This window comes from Callionymus lyra, chromosome 2 (assembly GCF_982586985.1).
Source record: "Callionymus lyra chromosome 2, fCalLyr1.hap1.1, whole genome shotgun sequence".
NCBI lineage: Eukaryota > Metazoa > Chordata > Actinopteri > Syngnathiformes > Callionymidae > Callionymus > Callionymus lyra.
The window spans coordinates 22,938,514-22,959,632 of NC_141819.1; the positions used below are offsets into that span (position 1 = coordinate 22,938,514).

Here is a 21,119-nt window from a genome sequence, read left to right on the forward strand (position 1 = left end):
CGCTCGTGTCGAAAGGTCGCCCCCTACTGGTGGAGACGTCATACTACCCAGAGTGAACTTGGTTTATATTGTTTTTAATCATCGATAGAAATGTTCCCGAACACGTTTACTCGAATTAATCAACGTCTTAGGTATAAAAAAGACTTCTACGTTATTGCGGTTCAAGATATTTCCTTTTTTAAAAATTGATTAGTCAAGCAAGATAATAATCGATTGATTATTATTATATGGTTTGCTGCAGCCCTGCTTGATAGTAATACAAATAATAATATTAATGATATATTTCTCAGTTTAACGATGGAGGATCAATTAGACAAATGTCAACATAAACGTCAGCGATCAGGACGATATGTGAAACACGACCTCAACAAAAAACATATAAGGATGATTGAATAAACATTCTGCTGAATCCGCATTATTATTATTGTTTATATTTATGGGGTCCTTTAAAAGTTGTGCAGGGTTTATAATTAAATATTATAAAGTCAGAAAGAGCCTTGTAACATTGAACAGACCATAAACTAAAACTCATGAGGACAAGGTGTGAATAAAAAAGACCAGACAGTAACAAAGTCTTCAAACCAAGAAGAACAAACGCCTTCATTTTAAACACGTTTTTATTTTTTTTCGGCTTAAATAATTACTTGGATCGTCCAGTGTTTGTCATACATAGTTGTACCGGATGTTGAACAATATAGAAAATGCACAGAAACAGAACTGGGTTGTTGGAGCCGTCAATACTGTTAACTGAGTGCTTCTGTTAGTAAACATGATTAACTCAATGCAGTTTGTGTCTGAATAAAACTATGAAATCTTCAAACCTTTTTTAAAAAAGAAAAATCAAATGTAAAAACCAAGCCTACGTGTCTATGAAGCACAGAGGGTCGTCTGGAAGATGTCGGACAGTGAGGTGAGCTGAAGAGGCTCCAAAGTAAAGTGACATGCAGACGGAGAAGCTCTAGTCCAGATCACGTGTTCCCTCCATTCCTTGAATTCATGATGTGAGACGATTGTGTGGCGAGAGCATCAGATCAGTGCATGAACCGTGAAGCTGCTGACTTCATACAGTGTCGCTTATATACACGGAAATCACTCGAGTGTTAGAAAAAGAAAAGAACCGCGTCCTTGGATGGAGAGTCCAGGAGGGGAAACGAATAAGGCCAGTGTTTTATATTTGTCTCCATCCATTGTGTCTTTGGTTCTGGGACACGTTTGATCCGCTCGCTGGTCCGTCTGTGTCCAGCAGTCAAAGTAAGTGACATGCTCATGCGAAAGTTGGTCTGTTGAAGTCCATGCGATCTGAAGCCTCAGGCTAGTCTTGGAGGTCGGACGAGGATCAGGTTCTGGTGCGTCCGGGTGACCTTGAGGGGACAGAAACACTTTTCATCATCATCAGAAATAACCACTTTTTTACTGTCACACCATGAATTAATTTAAACGTTTATTGATTTCTGAATGGTTGAATCTGTTTTTAATGAATAATTTGATTAAATAATTCTAATAATTATTTTTCCAAATACGATTTTTAAATGCAATATTTTAAATATGAAGTCCTTTAAAAAATTGAGGTTGGTATAATCTTTGAGTTATCTCTAGGCCAAGCTGACCCGAAGGACGGAAAACAAAATGTGTTTGTGGTATTCCTTGTGTCGCCTTAGACCTTCGGGTCACCTTGACCCTGAGACAACAAGGGATAATATTGGCACCAGACAAAATCAAAAGAAACTCCAACAATCATGCGACGTACACACAATTAAGAATATTTTTTAAATAACTAAACTCAACAATTTTATATTGAATTTGTTTTCAATTGAATTATTGAATTCAATCATTTGTATATAGAAATGTTTTTTTTATGTGTTGAATTTAATAAATTGAATATTTAAAAAAACGAAGGTTTTTTATAACATAGTTTGATGTTATTATTCAAATAGTTCAAAAATAAAATGTTAAAATTCCACATTTAATAAAAGACTCCAGAGCTGCTTCAACTCTCAGCCAATCATGCGACACATAGACAATCACATGACAACATACTCTGACTTTTAGATCATTGTTCAATTTAGAGAATTCATTTTTTATTATTAGAATTAGAATAAATAAGGTGTAAAAAAAAAAAATCATTTGGAGAAAGAAAACGTCTTTAATATACACATGAATTAAATTGATAAATAAAAATTCATCAAACCTATAGAAAGAGAAATGATTAGATTCAAATATTAAATTCAAATAAATTCAATTAAAAAAATTAAGAAGAAATTATTGAGTTATATGCAATTAATAAAAAAAAAGAAAATCAATATTGTGATGGCATTGACGTACAAAGTCACAAGATGAGGATGAGAACAATAAAACAAAATTATTTAATCGATTCAATATTTGGATTAAAAGGCTTTAAACTATCCATGTGTAATACATTCACATAAACCATCCATTACTCACCAGGTTGAACCTGCTGTTATGACTGACTCTTCTTTCCCTGTTTCTTGGCGCCTTCCCCAGACTGCTGGGAGAACAGAGGTCAAAGGTGAGCGACTGACCCGATGAGTCGACGAAGCTGTTCATGCTGCGGAACTAACTACAGACAAAAGAGTCTCCTTCGACGTCCAGGACTAAAAGTCATGCTCCAGAGAAAAGTTTGTTAGTGGATTCACTTGTTAGTCTGCAAGAGTTGGTCAAGATTAGTCAGTGCTGCCACCTACAGGAGGGGCGAGGAAACACTGGGAACTGTCACTGCAAACATTCAAACAGCGCTGATGATGTCATGAGGCGTCTCACCTGGAACACTAGGACACTTGAAGTATGTCATGTTTGACATGTGATGCTCACATTGTAATTGTTATTATGTGTGTTAAACTATTTGTGACTAAATAAATTAATTATGATTTCTGGACTCCAGGTCGTGTCTCTGACCGTCGCCCCTGAACATGCATTCACAGCATCATGCAGATTAAACGAGTTTCGACGGGCGGTTCAAAGGACAACCTCTCCTCCTCCAGACTTGTCCGCCTTCTGACGATTCCGCTTCCCCCTCTTCTTGCCCTTCCCCCCCGCCGCCCCCGCCTTAGGAGCAGCAGCGCTCCTGTCTGTTGCTACGGTAACACCACAACCATCATCCCCCTCCTCTGACACACTCCTGTCCTCGGAGGTGACCACGCGGCGGACCACCTTTCTGATCACCTGTGGGGTCAAGCATGTCAGGGCAGGGTTTGGGGTTAACGGAGAGATGTGAGGTGTGTGTGTGTGTGTGTGTGTGTGTGTGGTGACGATAAGATGGGACAGTGGTTACTTTTCTGGTTACCAGATTCCCGTCTTCATCTGTAAACTGCTCCTCTGTTACAGACTCTCCAGGAATGTTTTTGGCTTCCGCGCCCTAGAACCGAGGTTAGGATAGAGGTGAAGGTGGAGGTCGACGTAAAAAACATTACTCTCATGTTGACGTTGATATTTTCCCTCCACACGCTGCAAACACGTGCCTTTTATCCTTTCATTCCCTCATTGTTCACATGAGGACTGGAGTGTATTTCAGCTTCGTCAGCCGAGTGTAGCACAATAACCTGAGACTGCAGTCCAGAGCAGGACAAGCGTTCACTCGCACACTCTCAGAGGAACACACACCAGCAGGAGGAACACAAAAGCTCCACACAAATGAATCCAGCACAAAAAAAGTTCTGCATCTTTTGACAAAAGTGACTGAAGTATATAATTATAATAATAATAATGTTTTGAGACCTAATTTTTAATCTTACTGTCGAGCCTTGTACTCTTGTGTTTTTAAATCTCTTAATCTTGTTCTGCTTGTAACACTTTGAGATGTGTGGTCAAATACAAAGTGCAATTTAAAAAAAATATATATTATTATTATTACTGAAGTATATTAGTGGCATCAGAATATTGAATGGTTGAATTCCACATTTTTCAAGTGTTTTTCAAGCATTGAACTATTTTGTTTAGGGTTAGATATCATAGGTCAAATTTATTCGTTATTAAATTTAATAACTTTCCATTGAAAGTTTGAAATTTGTTTTAATAATAGAATTAAATATATTTATATATATATAATATATTAATTAAAATATTCAAATTCCGACTTTAAAAAATAACTGTTCTATATACTTTTTTTTTTTAATTTTAGACTATAACTATTAAACCAAAACACAAAATTTCAATACAGGCTAATGATAAAATAACTTTAATAACACACTTTAGAAAACATTTAAAATTCAACTTAATATTCAGATGACACTGATCTACTTCCATACGACTAGTTCTATATTCTACACGTGAAGAGTTTACAGTGTAAACTATTCTCCTCGTAAGGATGAAACTGAGACATGAAAGGCAGTTTGTTAATAGTTTCCATTTTGAATAAATATTTATTTCAAGTCTCTGCACTTCATGCTTCTAAGATATGATTGAATGGTTGTTCAAAAGCTGTTAAATGTATCAAACACAAACACAGCACACCTGCAAATACTGGCGGCTCAGCCTTCACACACTCAAGCAACACACACCATCACCCCGGCTACACACCTTCAACACCACCCGTCTGCGATACACCCTGGTGGTGATGGTGGTCTCTCCGGCCGAGTCTGAGTCACTCAGACTCTCCTGATTGTCATGATTGACAGGTTTACAACCATAACCACGGTTCTAGCAAGTACTGCATAACATGCATTATAATGTGGACCCGTCATTATAATCTTTTAAAAGATCCAATAGGTCCTGATACGACGGGAAACCTTCTCAAGTGACAAGGACAAAACTAAATGGAAATAAGTAATTTATATTTGTAAAGTGATTTTCTCAGACCAGGGTCACAAAGCACTTAAACAACAGAATAATACACAGTTAAAAACACATACAAATATCAAATATAAAAACTTTAAAAGGTCAAGACCACACGGTGACCAACACAGCAGCCCCAAGATAATTGAGAAAAATCCTGCACAAATAAATAGGTCTTCAGATGCTTCTTGAAGGAGTCAGTAGTAAAAAGTGTTATTACGCTCCAAAGGCTGGAAACCTTCGCAATTTATATGTGTATAAGTAAAGAATGCTACAAATAAACACTATATTAAAGTGTACTAAAGAGCCGTTCTATTTCTTGATCAATTCAGTAGTTTTAGCCTAATGCGGGCCGCATAAATGCAGGCAGAGGGCCGCATTAGGCCCCCGGGGCCACACTCTTTACATCTTCTTTGAACCATTGTTTCCAAGGTCGTCTGTGCTCAGGTGACCGGGGGGTGCAACAAGGTTAGCAGGAAAAATAAACATAATCCTCAAAGATGTAGAAATAAATTGCTACATTTAGCATAGCTAACTAAACACGGTGTGATGGAACCTTAAGCTGTTATTTGTGAGATTGTTTCTCCCTCAGTTCTCCACACAAACATCGCTACATCAGTGTGTAAAAGTAAAAGTGAAACCATTTTTTCACCAGATTATAAACGGGTTTATATAAGTAGGAGTGAAATAAAACGTAGGTGAACGTCTGCAGTGAAGGATCCAGTAACCAAAGTGACTCTCACCTGGACTTTTGGTTGGGATCTGTTTCTACTCTCCTCTCCTCTCTCCGCCTGAGCTCCCTTCTTTTTGGCCGGCTTGTCCCTCTCTTCCTTCGCTACAAAGGTGCGCGATCCATTTTCCTTATGGCTGTGGACTGGCGGCGACGGCTGCTCCAGGGAGTCGGCGAGGCTGTCGGGACTTTTGGGGGGAGAAATAAGAGGCGTAAGCAGTGAAGGACGTCTTGAGTTTCTGGGACCTCCTACCTGCCCTCCTCTGCTCCCAGACCCTGGCAAGGCTTGGCTGATCCCGATGTCTCTCCGGATGTTTCTCCACTCCAGCCTGGAACTGAAGACAGTTCTTGTTCGGCTTGTCGCACTTGTTCTAGGATGGCATTCACTCGCTCCTCCGTGATCTCCTCGTCCCCCAAGCCTCCTTCCAGGCGAATGTCCTCCAGCAAACTCTGAAGCCTCTCCTGCGTCATCTCCTCCTCCTCCTCTTCCTGATTGCCACCAGACTCTTCTCTGAACTCTGACGCCTTCCCCTGGTGTTGTGTCGCCCTCCTGTCATTGTCGGGCCAATCCATCCCTATGAGGCTGAAATCTTCCACCTTCACGATGGGCGGCTGTGCAGCCACGGTGAGAGCCTCGCCGCTGGAGGTGCTGGTGGTCTGAGTCAGAGAGAGGTCGCTAGGTCTAGAGAGGGCAGTCTTGCTAGGGGTCTCTAGGCTAGTCTCGGCCTCGCTAAAGAAGTCGTCTGAGCGCAGCGGGGTGGGGGGCTGGTAGTTCAGGCCTGTGGGGGTCTGCAGCTCCTCATCTATATTGTTGTATCCTGAGTGGATGGCAGGAGGACAGCATTAGACAGTGAGGGGAGTGAACGACAAACACAAGGCAGAAAGGAAGAAGGGTGAATAGGGTCATGAGATGATCTGACACGGAAATGGACAGAGAAAAAAAAAGGTTTTCAAAAGTCCCACAGTTGCAGCTTCATTCCTTTGATTATTTCGTCCTAACATCTCTTCCTTTGAAGAATCCAGACAGGTTTATTTGTGTGTATTTATTGGTGAAATGCAGCTCTTCCCTTAGATAGATAGATCAAATGTATTGATCCCTCTTGAGGTCTCCTTTGGGAAATTGTTTATTTGTTATTGTTTATCCTGTCAATGCTGATGCAATCTGAACAGAGACAGTTCTTCTTCACTTATCTTTTTACAATACAATCCCTGTTGTGACGAGTTGAAAGACATAAAAAGTCTTAATATGATGGTAAAACTTAAAATAGAAAGTTACGACAACAACTGTCCTGTTCAGAACTATATACTTATTTTTATATACATTTGCTTTTTTAATTTTGGCAAATAAAATAAATATATAAATCGATAGTTGTTGAAGAGAAAAAAACGGCTCATAAAAGGGGAACAAAAAACAAGTTTTAATTTAAATGTTAATATCAAATTGGAAAAGATAAACAATGGTATAGATCTGTCGTAAACAATCAAACATATCTGACCCCATTATGACCACATCGATAAAGTGCTGTCGGTGGCCCCCGGGTCGTTACCTAGTTCAGCTTTAAGAGGTCAGAACGATTGAGCTGGTTAACATCAGACAACTGTGCAAAAGTGCAACTTTTGAAAACAGAGTTTCAAAAATGAGACAAAAAACACACACACAAACGACACTAAAACACCTATAGAATCTTGAACACAAGATCCCTCCGTCCCTGATTTGTCTTATTTGTCAGATGAGGAAGTTAATCAGTATATTTAAAGCTACATTAAAACATTTTAAAAGTTGGCAGTTTCGGAACAACGCTAAGGTCTCACGGTGAGTTTGTGTGTGTAGCCACTAGCACACACATGGAACTGCAGCTACTCCACAAATATGCTACACGATTAGACTTTTCTCTTTGGCATCGTTTACTAGATGTAGATCTCGGGAACAGAGCGATCTCTCCTAAAATATGAAGGGATACCAGGAGGGAGGGGAGAGGCCGGAGAGCAAGAGGGAGGAGAATCATCTCTAGGGTCGATATGTAAAGGTGAGGCTGAGGCTGGAGAAGGGGACAGAGTTTTTAGGAAGTTGAAAGACGCAGAAGAAGAGCTTGTAGAGGAGGAGAAGCGAGGAGGAGCAGGGAGCAAACAAAACTCAGGAAAGGATGAGTGGGAGGAACAGTTGAGGATGGAGGGCTGAGGGGGGCACAGAGCAGAGGGAAGTAATCTAGGAGGAACACCGAGTGGAGGAGCAGATGAAGGGCACTTAAAAGAAGGAGAGAGGAGGCGCAGTATAGAGGAGGTGGAGTCGTTTGGAGGAGGTGTGAAGAAGGAGAAGTCAAAAGCGCTCCGAGAGAAGCAGAGTTGAGGTGAGGCGTGAGACAGGTGAGGAAGAACAGGCGCAACAGGCAGGAGGTAAACTGGGGGAGAGGAAGGAGGAGAAGGAAAGGTGAAGAAAGAGGTGGGTGAAGAAACAGATAGAGTTGTAGAGGAGGAAGAAAATGGGAGTGGAGGCTTTGGAAGAGCAGCAGACGTTTGAGGACAAGCCGGCAGAGAAGGAGGGGTGAGAACTTTAGGAACTACTAACACAGAGGACAGGTGTGAGACAAGAAAAGGACAATGATTAAATAAAGAAACGCTTGTTGAAGACAAAACAGAAAAATAAATAAATGGAAATATAAGTATAGAAGCTGCAGAAGGTAGCAGGCCCTCTTTCTTCCTGGTTTAGTCACATGAACTTACAGTATTTCTAACAGTTGAGCTGTTAGAAATACTTTTTCTCTGGATGGACAGCAACTGTCACTTGGTCCCACCACAGTTGACGATGGTTGCCCTTTGTTGGTTTGATTTAAAACAATTTGATCGATTTGTCCATGTCTGCAGACTTCTCATGCTTATTGCTAGCTACGCTGAAGTCAGAGAAAAGCGAACACACAGCTCTCTAGCAAGACTGCTGAAGCTACACACTTAGCATGTGAGTTTTCACAGGGAACCAACATTTTTTTTTCATTTTTCCAAATTGTGGATTCACCAACTGCACTATAGTCTGCAGCATCTGAAAACACATCCAGATCCAAGTGGAATTCTCTCGAGGTGTTACTGTTGGGAATCAGCTTGTTAGTGATGCTTTTCGGAATGTGCTGCAGAAATTAGTCACTCTGAAGCAAGAGGTGGAGAAAGGAGGAGGAGGAGGAGGAGGAGTCTCCCGGTCAAAAAGCAGATGAGAGGCTCGGAGGAACACAGGAGATGACGGCTAACGGAAGCAACATCATACACTCAGAAGAAAGTGCCCCATTTTAAACTCATCCTTCCAGGCTGTGTGTCGATGGCCGACGACATCACGGCCGGTGGACGTGTTGAAAATGCTGCACCAGTCAGAGTGTAACAAGTGTATTGTTGTGAGTCGACAGATAAAGCAGGCAGCCTCTCACACAAAGCCTGAGCCATGCACCGAGTCAATTCATGGTCTGTTTTAGTTTCACTTGTGACGAGAGAAGAACCATTTCAACCTTGTCTGTACATTAGGAAGCACTGGGAAAATAGCCAAGGTCTTTCAAAAGGACACTTTGGCATCGAGTCAGGTAAATTGGATCAATTTTGTCCAGTATTCAGTCGATATCACTGATGATTATTCACCAAATGATTGTATGTTTCTGCTAAAATAAAGCCATTTTTGACCAGAATGCTTCTCATTTAAAAAAAAAATGAACCATGGAATATGATTCCAGGTAAATATTGGATCAAAGTGTCTGAAATGGCTCTTATTTATTTGATTTATTTGATGAGTTGCTGCCACATCTGCTGAAAGAAAAAGACAGAGAGAGATAAAAGACTTGCAGAGAGGAAACATAAAAACAATGAGATTGTTTTTATTTGGCCTGTAATAGTGTTGGTGACCAATTTTATTTCAAGATGATTAGTGGCCCCATTGTTTAAGAAAATTCTAGGGACAATTTGTTTAATTTTAGAGCTTTATATTATCGGGGGAAAACAATTTCTCCCAACTAAATACTCCCATCATCATTGTACTACAGAAAACTGAGATGCTGTCGGGAAAAGTCTAGATGAGGTCATTACAAGGTCGTGTAATTGACCTCCCTCGTTCTTCAAAGCATGTTCGGCTTTGTATTTGTAAGCACAGTCACGTTTGGACAGCTGATAGAGGGAAGTGAAGGAAGGTGAAGGGAGAGACTGAGAAGGGATAGGCGGAGAGTTCAGCTAGGGTGGGCTACACTTTACCATCGGACTGATCCGGGAATACTGCGTTATCATCGGCAAAGCAGCGTGTGCCTGAAATGTTACCGTAGTCAAATATGGGCCCTTCCAGCAAAGTCACAATATCCAATCGATTGATCTTTTTCAGCACTTCCGTTAAAACGTCCGCTGGAGAGAGATAGAAAACAGAGGTTACTAAAAACCATGGCCGCTCTCACCTCGTAACTTTTCTATGCACGTGCTGCTTACTTGTGGCGTTTTTGCCGTCCCGATGAACCCATTTCTTTAGCAGCATGAAGCTCTGAGCTGTCAGAGAATTGGGGTTCTCAACTCTGATAAAGTTGATTTCCTCCACAGAGAAATCCATCTCCCTGGCCAGCTCTTCAACAGAGACAGAGAGAAAAAAGTCGCAAGTTTAAACATGCATCAAACACAGACAGGGTCCAGGATCTTCTGCTAAATACTTGAAAATTATTATATATAATATTATATATATAATCTTGACTGACCTTAGTTTTTTGTACAATTTTGTTTTTATGTGTGTTAAGTTATGTATTGTTACATTGTAAAGGAACATATACAGTTATTTAAATGTTATTAGAGCAGCCATGTTTTCTTGTCTGGTTCAACTAAAGATACATATCAAGAACTGATATCTAGATATTTTCCATATTTTCTTAATAATAACATTTTTACATTAATATCTATGACATTGTACTGACAAAAACAGTGATTTTAGGCATTCCATTTTGTTTTCTACCTTTTAGTCACATGCTACACACAGCATTACTACTTGATGGCTGCTCTAATCATTTTAACAGCACTGGTAATAAAACTAATGTGATTACTTTGCTAAGACACCAATATAGGAAAAAGACACACAAGCACCGCAAGCTTCACTTTGTTATTTGTTATTTCAGATTGTGGCTATAGCAGCGATTTTTTTTTTTTACTGTATTTTCCTCAGTTATCTAATAGAGGCTCAAATGGGGAATCAAGGGATGTCAGTCCTAGAAATATTGGCGGAATTATGTCCCTCTTTTAACCTGAAAATTCCCCCCAAATAACTGACTATGGCTTAAATATAGCATTCAAGTTTTGATGATAACGCAATGAAAATAGCCAGACACTTCCTTGAACAATTACATTTATAAATGATTGATTAGAAAAACACAATGAAATGGAGATGTATAATCACCCAGAAGAAGTGAAATAGCTAAATAAAAACATTTATATAAACAAGTTAATAATTTATGATTTAAATAATTTCTACCCTTAATAATATTTTTATGTTAATCTTTGAGTGCCAGACACTGCCAGGGAGTGCTGGGGAAATAATTGCATTCAAGAATAAGATCCATAAAATTAAATGTAACCATAAATAATCTTGTCACTTCATCACGGCAACATGAATTAAATATAGATACAAGTAGTTTTTTCTGAGCTCAGCATTTAGTTTCTGCTTGGACGGAGAAATAAACCCCTGCCTCGTCACTAAAAATCATAATTACACTGTGGCAAAACACCTAAACGCCCACTCACATGCAGGCTGATGCAGGGAAATGCTGCAGTGCAGGAGGCCTGACTGCAGAGACCACACCCTTTTCCACAACTCCAACACAACATTATTTATAAAATGCACTCTTTGATGTTCAGAACAAACCCAAATCCACTTATTTGCTGAACACAAACCTTTTATCAGCAATCCGTCAGCTTATGTTCACGTTTGTATTTTTATAAAAACATATTTATTGCCTTCAACTGCTCTTCAAGTCCGTCCAAATAGAACATATATTTATGCTTGTATAGTGTTGTAAAACATCATGACATTGAGTTGACAAACTAATGATGCTTTAAACATGAAAGACTCGACACTGCAGAACTAGCATGTTGATGCAGAACACATTCCTTCCTACAGATGGCAGCAGACACTATATGATGAGACGTAATCCCTTGCTCATGGGTGATTACCACGAATATATTTGTCATGAGGCTCCCTTAAGCATAAAAATGGCATTTCTTCCTATGAGAGTGAATTCTGAGTTGCATAGTTTCAGTAACGTACATATTTGTTTGAGGAGATACAAGCAGGATAATATGAAGGACTTGTGTGTAATGCACGTGTAGTTTTGTGAAACAATAACTGAAGATCAATGTCTCACCAGTCCAGCTGAGTCCCAGGTGGTCGGCCACTATTGCCATGCGGAGGTCAGTCCTCTCACAGGGACTCTGAGGGCCTGAGGAATATAAGACACAATATATTATTGCTGTGCAACGGATCAGTGAATATCTTATACCTGCCCAACTTCTCTACTTATTTGTATTTGATATTAAAAAATAATCTACTGATTGTTTTAACTATTAATTTCCCAACTATCTAATCTGAATATCTAATAAATACACTTTGTTCAGTCTAAGGCACTTTCTTGTGGAATCAGTGTTTTAAAGGTTTTGAAACTTATATCTGCATGATCCCTTATCAAACGCTAATTTTTAAATGCATGGTTGGACTTCATGTTATTTTTAAGTAACACACTCGTGCTAATTGTGACAATAATCCGCTTTTGTCTCATTTTAGTTAATTAAAACCCTAACCCTTGATTATGTGTCTTTTTAATTAAGGTTGGCTAAATAAATACATTTTTATTATTTAAAGTATTTCAAGTTAGTGTTAATAAACGGCATCACACAACTGACTCAACACAAAAGTCTCAGGCAACATTCACACAAGCGAAAACAATTTATGACTCTGATTTGAAGTCAGGTTCAGTCAATAAATTATTTTCACAGTGTTTTCACAGATCACTATATTTCTCTACAAACCAGGCAAGCAGACCAAAACAGACACAAGACCAAAACCAACAACTTTAACCATGTCCCGACTGATCTTCAAACATTTGTGTTTCGTACTGGATTCTCAGCTCTTTAAATCTACTTAAGCTATTTTAGTACATAGAGTCATTTGGTCGCACAGAAAACACAGATCACATGATCGACACAAACAGGAGACTGCTAAACTTCACGCCACAAAACAACTACACCAGACATGCACCAGAGTAGAAAGATATATAGAAGATAAAGCAAGTGTTTAGAAAAAAGTTTACAAACTATTTTTGTTCTCTGTCTCAGGAGCCGTGATTGGGTGATCAACCTGACTCTCCTTCTCCTTCAGTTCCTGTTCCTTCTTCCCAAGTGTCCTCCTACTCTGCCGTGTGCTCCTTCTTGTGTGCTCAAGCTTTGCCCTCACATCTCTAGGAGATGGTGTTGATGTGGTGGTGCGGGTGGAGGCGGAGGTAGAGGTGCGGGAAAGGCTGGAACATCTAAAAACTTTAGTTTGCTTGGATAATGAAGTGTCCATGAAGGTGTTCAGGCTAGAGCCCTCCTCATCCTTGGTAGTCGACAGTGTCTGTCCCTTTATGTTTGACTTCCTGGATAGCAACTCACTCAAATCCTTCATAACCTTTTTATCAAATGACCTGTTAGACTTATTCAACTCCAACACAACCTTGCTTGTTCCTGAAGACTTCTTTGCAACACTTAACACAGAGTTTTTTCTTGGAATATTCCTTAAGGTAGGTTTAGACCCATTAGGGACTGTTTGTCTATACACTTGAGAAGGTTTGGTTGTTTCACCACTGTGTGAACTTTTAGACTTTGATGACCTCTTGTGTCTAGGAGAAGAGCTCCGTTTCATGGTTTTCTTCACTGGGATTTGAGATTTTATAAATGCATCTGCAACAACATTTAATCTGTCTTTTGAATGCTTGCCCAACTGAGAGATTTCTTTGTGTTTCGAAAGAGAATCCCTATAGCATCTGTGGTTGGGAATCCTGACTGGTATTCTGGACTTGTGCATCTTAAGCTTGACATTTTTAACATCTTTGTCATTTACCTTGCAGTCCCTGGCCATTTCAAGCTGGCAGAGTGACGTCTCTAATTTACTCGCTTCTTTTAATGCTAATAATGATGCTGACAGTAAGTTTAACACTAAACTACTAGCTTCTGCTATGTCCGAATCTCCATCATTGAGTGAACGCTTATTAATAGTAGTGGTTTTATTCTGTAGGCATTTAGAAGTTTGCTCTCCTGTACTACAAGTACTTTGGTATGATTCTGGTGTGTCGTGCGAAGTTTCATTAAAGCAACTTTCAGTTATGCCAAGTGTATAGAAATTTGAAGAGCCTATCTTTGAATTTGCACCTGTAGTAAAGTCAGTAGGTATCTGCATGCCATCTGATGTCTTACCCTGAGAGTTATTTGTACAAGTATTTCTGTCAGATACGTTGAATCCTGTTCTGAAGGTGGAAAGCGTGTTGACTGGTGAATCTCTACTATAATGAATGCTATTTGGAATTTCAACTTGCACTACTGTTGTGTTAATAGGGACATTGGGAACAGTTATTGTGGATGTCAATTCATGAGTGTTAATGTTTTTAGTTTGTGTGGAGTCATCAGCTTCTAAGTCCCTGACCCTGTACCTGCCTGCTGAGTAGTAATGCTCACCAATCTGAAAAAACTGAAGTCTCTCTTCCACCATATCCCTCTTGCTCATGTCAATAGCACCACTGCGCGTCATCTCAAACATCTTCCCTTCATGGAAGGGGAATGGGTTCGGCTCACTCGTTGGTGTGCTATCGTCTGTTGGTGTTCTGGCTGGGGTAGTATCCGGGGTTGTTGCCTGTGACTGGTCATCGACTGCCAGGCCAAAAGGCTTTGGTTCACCGTTGCTTCCCTGTGTTCCACCCATGTCAACGACATCTTCTTCTCCACCTTTGCTCGGCCAGGGGTCAAAGTCCAGCCCCTTTGTAGCTACTGTCTTAAAAGTAGAGTTAAACTCCTCCTCTAACTTGTAGCTAAAGTAAGTATCGGAAAATCCTTCCTTAGAGGATGCTATTTGTTCCTTGCTGGTAACTGCATCTTTATTTGCATTATCATGCTGTAAACCGTTTGGAGTGACGTCATTCCTGTCCTTCTGATAGTCTTCTGGGGATTTTTCCTCTTCAATAACTTCAAGTTTAGTCTGAGGAAAAGAGCGGTCTGAGGGCCGAAATGAGTCTGATGACCAGACATCTTTTCGGTTTTCTTGTAGGCCAAAAATACTCAAGTCTGTCTGCCCACAGAGACCATCATCCTCATCTTGGAGTTCATATCCATCAAGGGAGTCTATTTCTGTTGCATCTGTGTCATGAGAAAACTCAGCTGTTGTGGCTATTGAACAGTCTGTTATTGATTGATCATTCCCATTTGTTTCATATTCAATTTCCTCCCCTTTGCCATTACTGCCTTTGGAACCATTGGAGCCATTGGTCCCCCCATTAGGTTCATTGTTGTTACCATTTTTGTCATTCTTTTTCGATTTTGCCAACTTTTCCCGCTTGTTCTCTTCATCTTCAAGAACATTGAATGTGAATTTCTTGTTAGGCACGCGGTGAAATACTGATTCATCATCATCATCATCACCATCATCAGCGTTTGAATGACTGTCTTCTCCCTCAGGAAGCACTGGGGTGGGCGGTTGAATACGAATAATTGGCTCAGTCATCAGATGTTTGTCGTGTTCCTCTTGCAAATTGACTTCCATCATCTCTGTCTCAGTTTCCGAAGAGGCACAAGAACCTTTCCTATCTTGATCTGAATTTTCCGACGTGGAATCCAGAGGGGGTGGAGGGGGGAACTCAATATATGCAACACCTTTGTCTTTTGGGGCTTCGGCTTTCTCCCGGGGTTCAATTTGGTCATTACTAGGCTCTCTTGTGCTTTTATCATGCTTAAAATTCTTAGAATTAATCGTATCGGTAATTGTTGCATCTTGTCTATTAGCATTAGTGAGGTCTTCTTGGGTGATTTTAGCATCACATTGGATGTCTTGGAGCGGGTCTTTAAAAGAAAAAGTAACTCTGCCCTCATCATCTTCCTCCGATTCTTCGGAGACCTCCATGATTGGACTTGGTTGATCAGACACAAAATCCATAAAGCCATCAGGGGTTCTTGGAATTAGGTCATAGCTGACCTCTTCAGAGCTGGGTGTCTCTGGTGTGATGGGACTTTTCCCTGAACTGTCTATGAAAGAAACCTGTTCTAGTGTGTCTTCATCAGGGCTTATAGGACTAAGGACAGTGTTCTGTTTAATATTATACAATGCACCCTTGGCTTCCCTTTCGGCCTGTCGACCCACCTGGACATAAACTGGCAATGTCTTAATACCTTTAAAGTTTTCTTTAGTTGATGTGGAAACAGGGGGCGTAATGACTTTATCCAAAATGTCTCTTGGGCTGGTTAAGTTGGAATTTGAATCCTTGGGTGCATTATCGAGAATTTCAAAGGTTAGATCTGTTTTTCGGGGGGTTCTTTCTGGACTTTTTATCTTGCATAATGTTGGGATTTGTGACGGCCTTGTTAGCGTATGTTTCTTCGGAATATCGATGGATAATGCAGGGGTTGTTTTAACATGTATTTGGGATTCCGTGTTTTTTCTGTTTTTATTTAAGGGTTCCTCCCCATTGATTTTTGCCAACCCAGTCTTGTCATCCCCAAACACAAAGCCTGCTTTTAAAACTTCCTCTTTTATTACATTAGTGTCTTTCCCGCTTGGTTTACTGTCAACATGCACATCTTGAGCAACACTACTCGACCCTCTATTACTTTGGAATGCCTCTTGGCTGTTTTTGTTTGCCAATGCATTTCCATTCTTTGCTTTAGACAAAATATTTTTTTCATTTTCAATGATGCCACCGGATTTGTTTTCTCCATTATCCTTCTTGGAGTGTTCCTGTGACGAATCAGTCACATTTGAAGATTTCCCCCCGAAAAACTGATAAACAGGAAGTTTGCTTTCCTGTAGTTTTTTCACTGATGGCTTTGGCTGCACAGGTGGAGGAGTTTTGACTAAACTGGATAGCGTTTGGCCCTGAGCTTCAGATTCAAATTTCATCCTAACAGCACTGACTTTTGAAGTTGATTGTCTGTGAGCTGGAGAAGACGGCGCAGACTCACTTGTCTTCATCTGTTGTTTATCTTTACCAATGTGTGGCAGAGTGCTTTTCTGTGGACTACCAGGCAAACTGGAACTTTTCTTTTCAACTGATATGGGACTATCAAATACTTTACCAACAGCATGTTCCCTGACTTTGGTGTTATACGTGCCCTGTTCATCTGCCTTTGATTTATGATGTCCTTTTTCGGGGCTATGGCATGCAGAGTTGGGCCACGACCTGGGTTCCCTCAGTTCTCTCTTGACAGGTTTCTTCTCAGGGGACTGAAGCTCATCATTGAGCTTCTCCGTTTTATCACGAAAGAACTGAGACACCTCGCTCAGTTTTTCTTCTGCTTCTTTTACTGTCTGATCCACCCTGTCTTCATAAAGAAGCTTCTCCCTACTGCGGTCATGTTTGTCCTCTGTAAACCTCATCCACACTGCATGTTTGGGACTACCCTGATCTGTGGAGTAATGCAAGACTGTAACTTTGTCAAACTGTGATGAGTCATCCCTATGGGGGTATTTACTGGACTTTGTAAAACCCTCTTTTGATGCTTCTTTTTGGGGGCTTCCTTGTGACTCACTCACACTACCTGGGCTAGAGTTGACATTCTCTTCTGATGTCACATGATGTTTTCTATCAGCTGAATCCTCTGACTGAGCATGAGATAATGTGTCTAGCTTCTCTGAATGAAGCATTTTTTCCGCAAACCGATATGACTCTCCTCTCACCTCTGATTGCTCATCATCAAAATATTCTATAGATTGTTGACTTAGAAGCTTTAATGTTTTGTAAGAATCATCTGCTATTAGTTGGGCAGAGTTTGGCCGGCTGTCCTCTTCCTGTGAAACTGGTGTGTTAACACGAGAGGACTCTATAAAAGAAGGCAGGCATTCTTCGGCTGCAAGTTCTTCTTCCTCCTGTTGGACCTCATCATAATCTATTAATTCTTTGATTCCTCTGTCACCCTTGTACACATACAACTCAGGGTGTTTCTTACCTTCCCTTATAATCACCTCAGTTGGATCTGCTGTGTTATGGCCCTTTTCAATGTGAACCTCAATAATTCTTTCAACTTTTGGCTTGGATTTCACATCCCTCTCGAGGAATCTAGGTGTTAGTTCGTCACCTTTGACACAATCTTTGCTTGATTTGTGTTCAAAAAGACCAGCTAGTTCTTTGGAAGGGTCCCTACCTGACTGAAAGGCTTTCATAATATCTCTGACTGTAAACCCTTCCTCAATCATCTCTGCACTATCCATGAGTTGGGGCTTATGATAGACCATTCTAGTTGTTGTAGTTATATGGGTTTCCTCTTTGAGACACATACTTTTGTTCAGCATGGAGTCATCTTCTGGTATGTTTAACTGTAAGGCATTGCTGGGGATTTCAGATTCCATGGCAGAAGAAACTACGTCTATGTGTGCCGGCTCACACACATCAAGCATCTCATGACCTCTTATCTGGAGCTCAGGCCTGGTCTCTGTTACAGAAGGGGGGATGGGCGATTCTGTAAATAAGGGTTTTGGCCCAGTACTTTCTGCACTCTGAGGAGCAGAGGGTGTCTTTTCACTGCGTGTCTCAAACCCACTGTCTGAAAGCGGACTTTTATCCTGTTCATGCGATAAATCTTCTGGGGACTCCAATATCGTGTCCGTCCCCTGATACGATTCAGTTAGTTTGTTAAGGTCCTTTTCTGAGGGTGATCTGAGCATTCCAGAAGCTGGGGGCGGCATCTTGAGCTTGTGTTCTTGTATCGACATGGATGGCTTAAGGACCCTTTTCTGTTTCTCTTCCCCTTCCCTTTTTACTTCTTCTTCATATCTATATCTCAACTCTGCCATTCTGGACAAAGAGCTCGCACCAATGTCGTTAGTCAAAAAATCTACAACCTTTGCCAGTTCTAAATCTCTGCTTGATAGAGACTCTTGTTTGAGTAACAATGTGCCATCCATAAACGGAGGGTAAAGGTCAATGACATTACTTTTCTTAGCTTCCTCAATCTCATCTTTAGAAAACTCCTCCCATTCATCTTCTGAGGCTTTTTGTTTAAGATCTTTTTGTAAAATCTTACTGACTTTGACTAAATCTTCTTTGACTTTCTCCACTAAGGAATAAGGTTCCTCATCCTCTAGCTTAGTCTCTTTAGGGGTACCCATGTGTGATGTCTGCACAGTTTTAGCTGCTGTTCGTGTGTCTGTTTGCAGAATAGCTGTCATTCTCATTAGGTCTTCCTTCATATCAGCTACATCTCTGAGGATCTCCTGGTTGGAGGCTGTGGTCGGATGTATAATGGCTGGTGTAATAAAAGGTGGTGACTTAAGTTGAGACTTTAGTTTTGTCGCTGTCACACATGAAGACAAATTCAAGGACGTTGCTGAAGATGCACGTAAGGAATCAGGTAGTGCCATTTTTAGGGAGCCTGGACCTGGCTTGATTGGAGCTTCAGAGATTACATTTACAAAAGAAAACACTGGTACTGTCATTTGATTTGTTGACACTGCTGAGCTGGTGGAGACATGACCAGATCTCAGAGAACCAAAATCCGGGCTTCCTTTTGATTTTCTTGAAGAGGTGTTATGCCTAGGACTTCCAAAGCCTGAAGCACCATAAGAGTCAAATGCTTCGTTTATGGCCGCACTAACTGACGTTGTTGCTGCTTGGGTGGTGGCTTGGATTCTATCTTGAAGGCTGCTGCTTCTCTCCGAAAGAAGACGAGAGGAAGGGGAAGAGGGTGTGGATGCCGAAGATTGGTACTTGACAGGAGAGACATTTCCATTCATCATCGACAGTTCAGAGGAAGCTATAGTCGTCTTCCCGTTGGAGGAGACGGAGGAAAGGGGAGAGCGTCCTCCTCGGGGTAGGAGTGTTGGATCAACTGAGGTTTTTAAAGTTGACAGGTTAGAGGAGCATTTAACAGAAGTGTAGTTTGATGCTCCTGCATCTGAGTTCACTGGGCAACCCTGTGCAGTTTTATAAGGTAAAGTGGAACCATACATGCTGTAAGTTGCCTTTGGTGATGAAGGAGATGAGGAATTCTGAGGTACAGCACCAGTTGACAATGAGTGGATTGGGGAAGTCCTTGACATATATGCTGAAGCAAGGTTTTTTATAGATGCTGGATCTGTGGCAGTTCTACTGGGGCTCCCAGAAGACCCAATGCTGGTCTGTCCATGAGCAGGAAACTGACCCTGCTGAACAATGGTTTTAATTGGTGAAGGCATAGTCCTGTAAGACTTTATAGGGGAGGAAAGAACCATGTCATTGTGTGAGGTCACTTGAGAGGTAAGAGCATGTGCTGACAGTGGAACTCCAGGAGTGGTTTTGATAGGTGCAGGACATGCAGGATAAGGGGAGTAGGACCAGGTAGATTTTAATGGAGAACCAGCTGTTGAGTCTGCCGATGAATCGGCAGAGATGAGGGAACCCCCCATTCCGACGGGCCTTGTTTGGCCAGGGATGGTAATAGGAGAAGCCGACCATGGTGGGTAAGATCTGGTTGGAAAGACAGGTTTGTGAGGGTAACCAGCAGGCAGTGTTCTTGCTGTTGTGCTTCGCTCAACTGCTGCTTCTTCAGGGGTTTGATAAGATGAAAAAAATGAGGGGATTACGGGGTGTCAAGAAAATGAGAAGTAAAATAATAAAAGAACATTATGTCGGGAGAAAGAAAATGAAACAAAAGGTGAAAGGAAAGGAGACCAGAGGAAGGAGAGTTGGTCAGTGACACAGTTCTGGTATAAAGGTAGGAAAAACAACAATTCCAAGTTACAGTGCGAGTTAAATATTAATTGAAGATGGAATAACAGAACAAATGTACTACAATGTGTTTGTGAATGTAGACTTTTGGTATAGATCATCATAATAATAAGCAAATACAGCGGAAAAGTAAATGCACAGACAATGGCATTGACGTACAACATAAATGGCAGGACAAATGTAATAACACAAAAATACCACTTCTCTCTTTGGAATGTACAGTAGATGTTTAAGATCTGCAGATAAATTCTTCCTGAAATTTGTACTTTTTTCCCAAGTGCCTTTTATCTGTTTACAAAACAATTCCCAAAGACAGAGACACATCATGTGTCACTTCTTGAAAACTACTTGAGCCTTAACAATTCCAAATTCTCATTAAAGATTTAATAAAGTTGACACAATGTGGTTTTCAAGATTCAGGTTTTTGCCCGTTTTTGTCCAAAAAGCAGCCATTTGTGAAATAAACAACTAAAGAAAAACGTAATAAAACCCAACATGCATAACTATTCTACAAAAAAAAGAATAAATGACTTTTTGGCATAATTTTCAAATACATCAAATAAAAAGTTTCAATAAGGTTGAAATTGAACATTGTGAAGTGAACTCAAAAGTTGCAACTCACACCAAAGGCAAGCAAAGCACATCAATATAAAACCAATCATTGACCCATGCAG

General features: G+C 40.6%; 1 protein-coding gene across 3 annotated transcripts in view; it reads right to left on the bottom strand.

Annotated features, from left to right (window-relative positions):
* Window positions 1-599: 599 nt before the first annotated feature.
* Window positions 600-21,119, bottom strand: part of LOC148085996 (ankyrin-3-like) — a 70,366-nt gene continuing 49,846 nt past the window's right edge. The window contains exons 40-47 of one of the 3 annotated variants that reach the window (XM_087784145.1): window positions 14,216-20,260; window positions 11,875-11,949; window positions 9,962-10,093; window positions 9,737-9,880; window positions 5,772-6,336; window positions 5,532-5,706; window positions 2,443-2,503; window positions 600-1,361 (exon numbers count right to left, since the gene is read on the bottom strand). In XM_087784145.1, coding sequence (XP_087640271.1) covers window positions 2,459-2,503; window positions 5,532-5,706; window positions 5,772-6,336; window positions 9,737-9,880; window positions 9,962-10,093; window positions 11,875-11,949; window positions 14,216-20,260 — 7,181 coding nt within the window. In that variant the 3' untranslated portion in view covers window positions 600-1,361; window positions 2,443-2,458. Of the gene's footprint in view, window positions 1,362-2,442; window positions 2,507-2,973; window positions 3,181-3,289; window positions 3,374-4,533; window positions 4,612-5,531; window positions 5,707-5,771; window positions 6,337-9,736; window positions 9,881-9,961; window positions 10,094-11,874; window positions 11,950-14,215; window positions 20,261-21,119 lie in introns of those variants that run through there. The other 2 variants (XM_087784144.1, XM_087784146.1) reach the window with 2 other exon arrangements.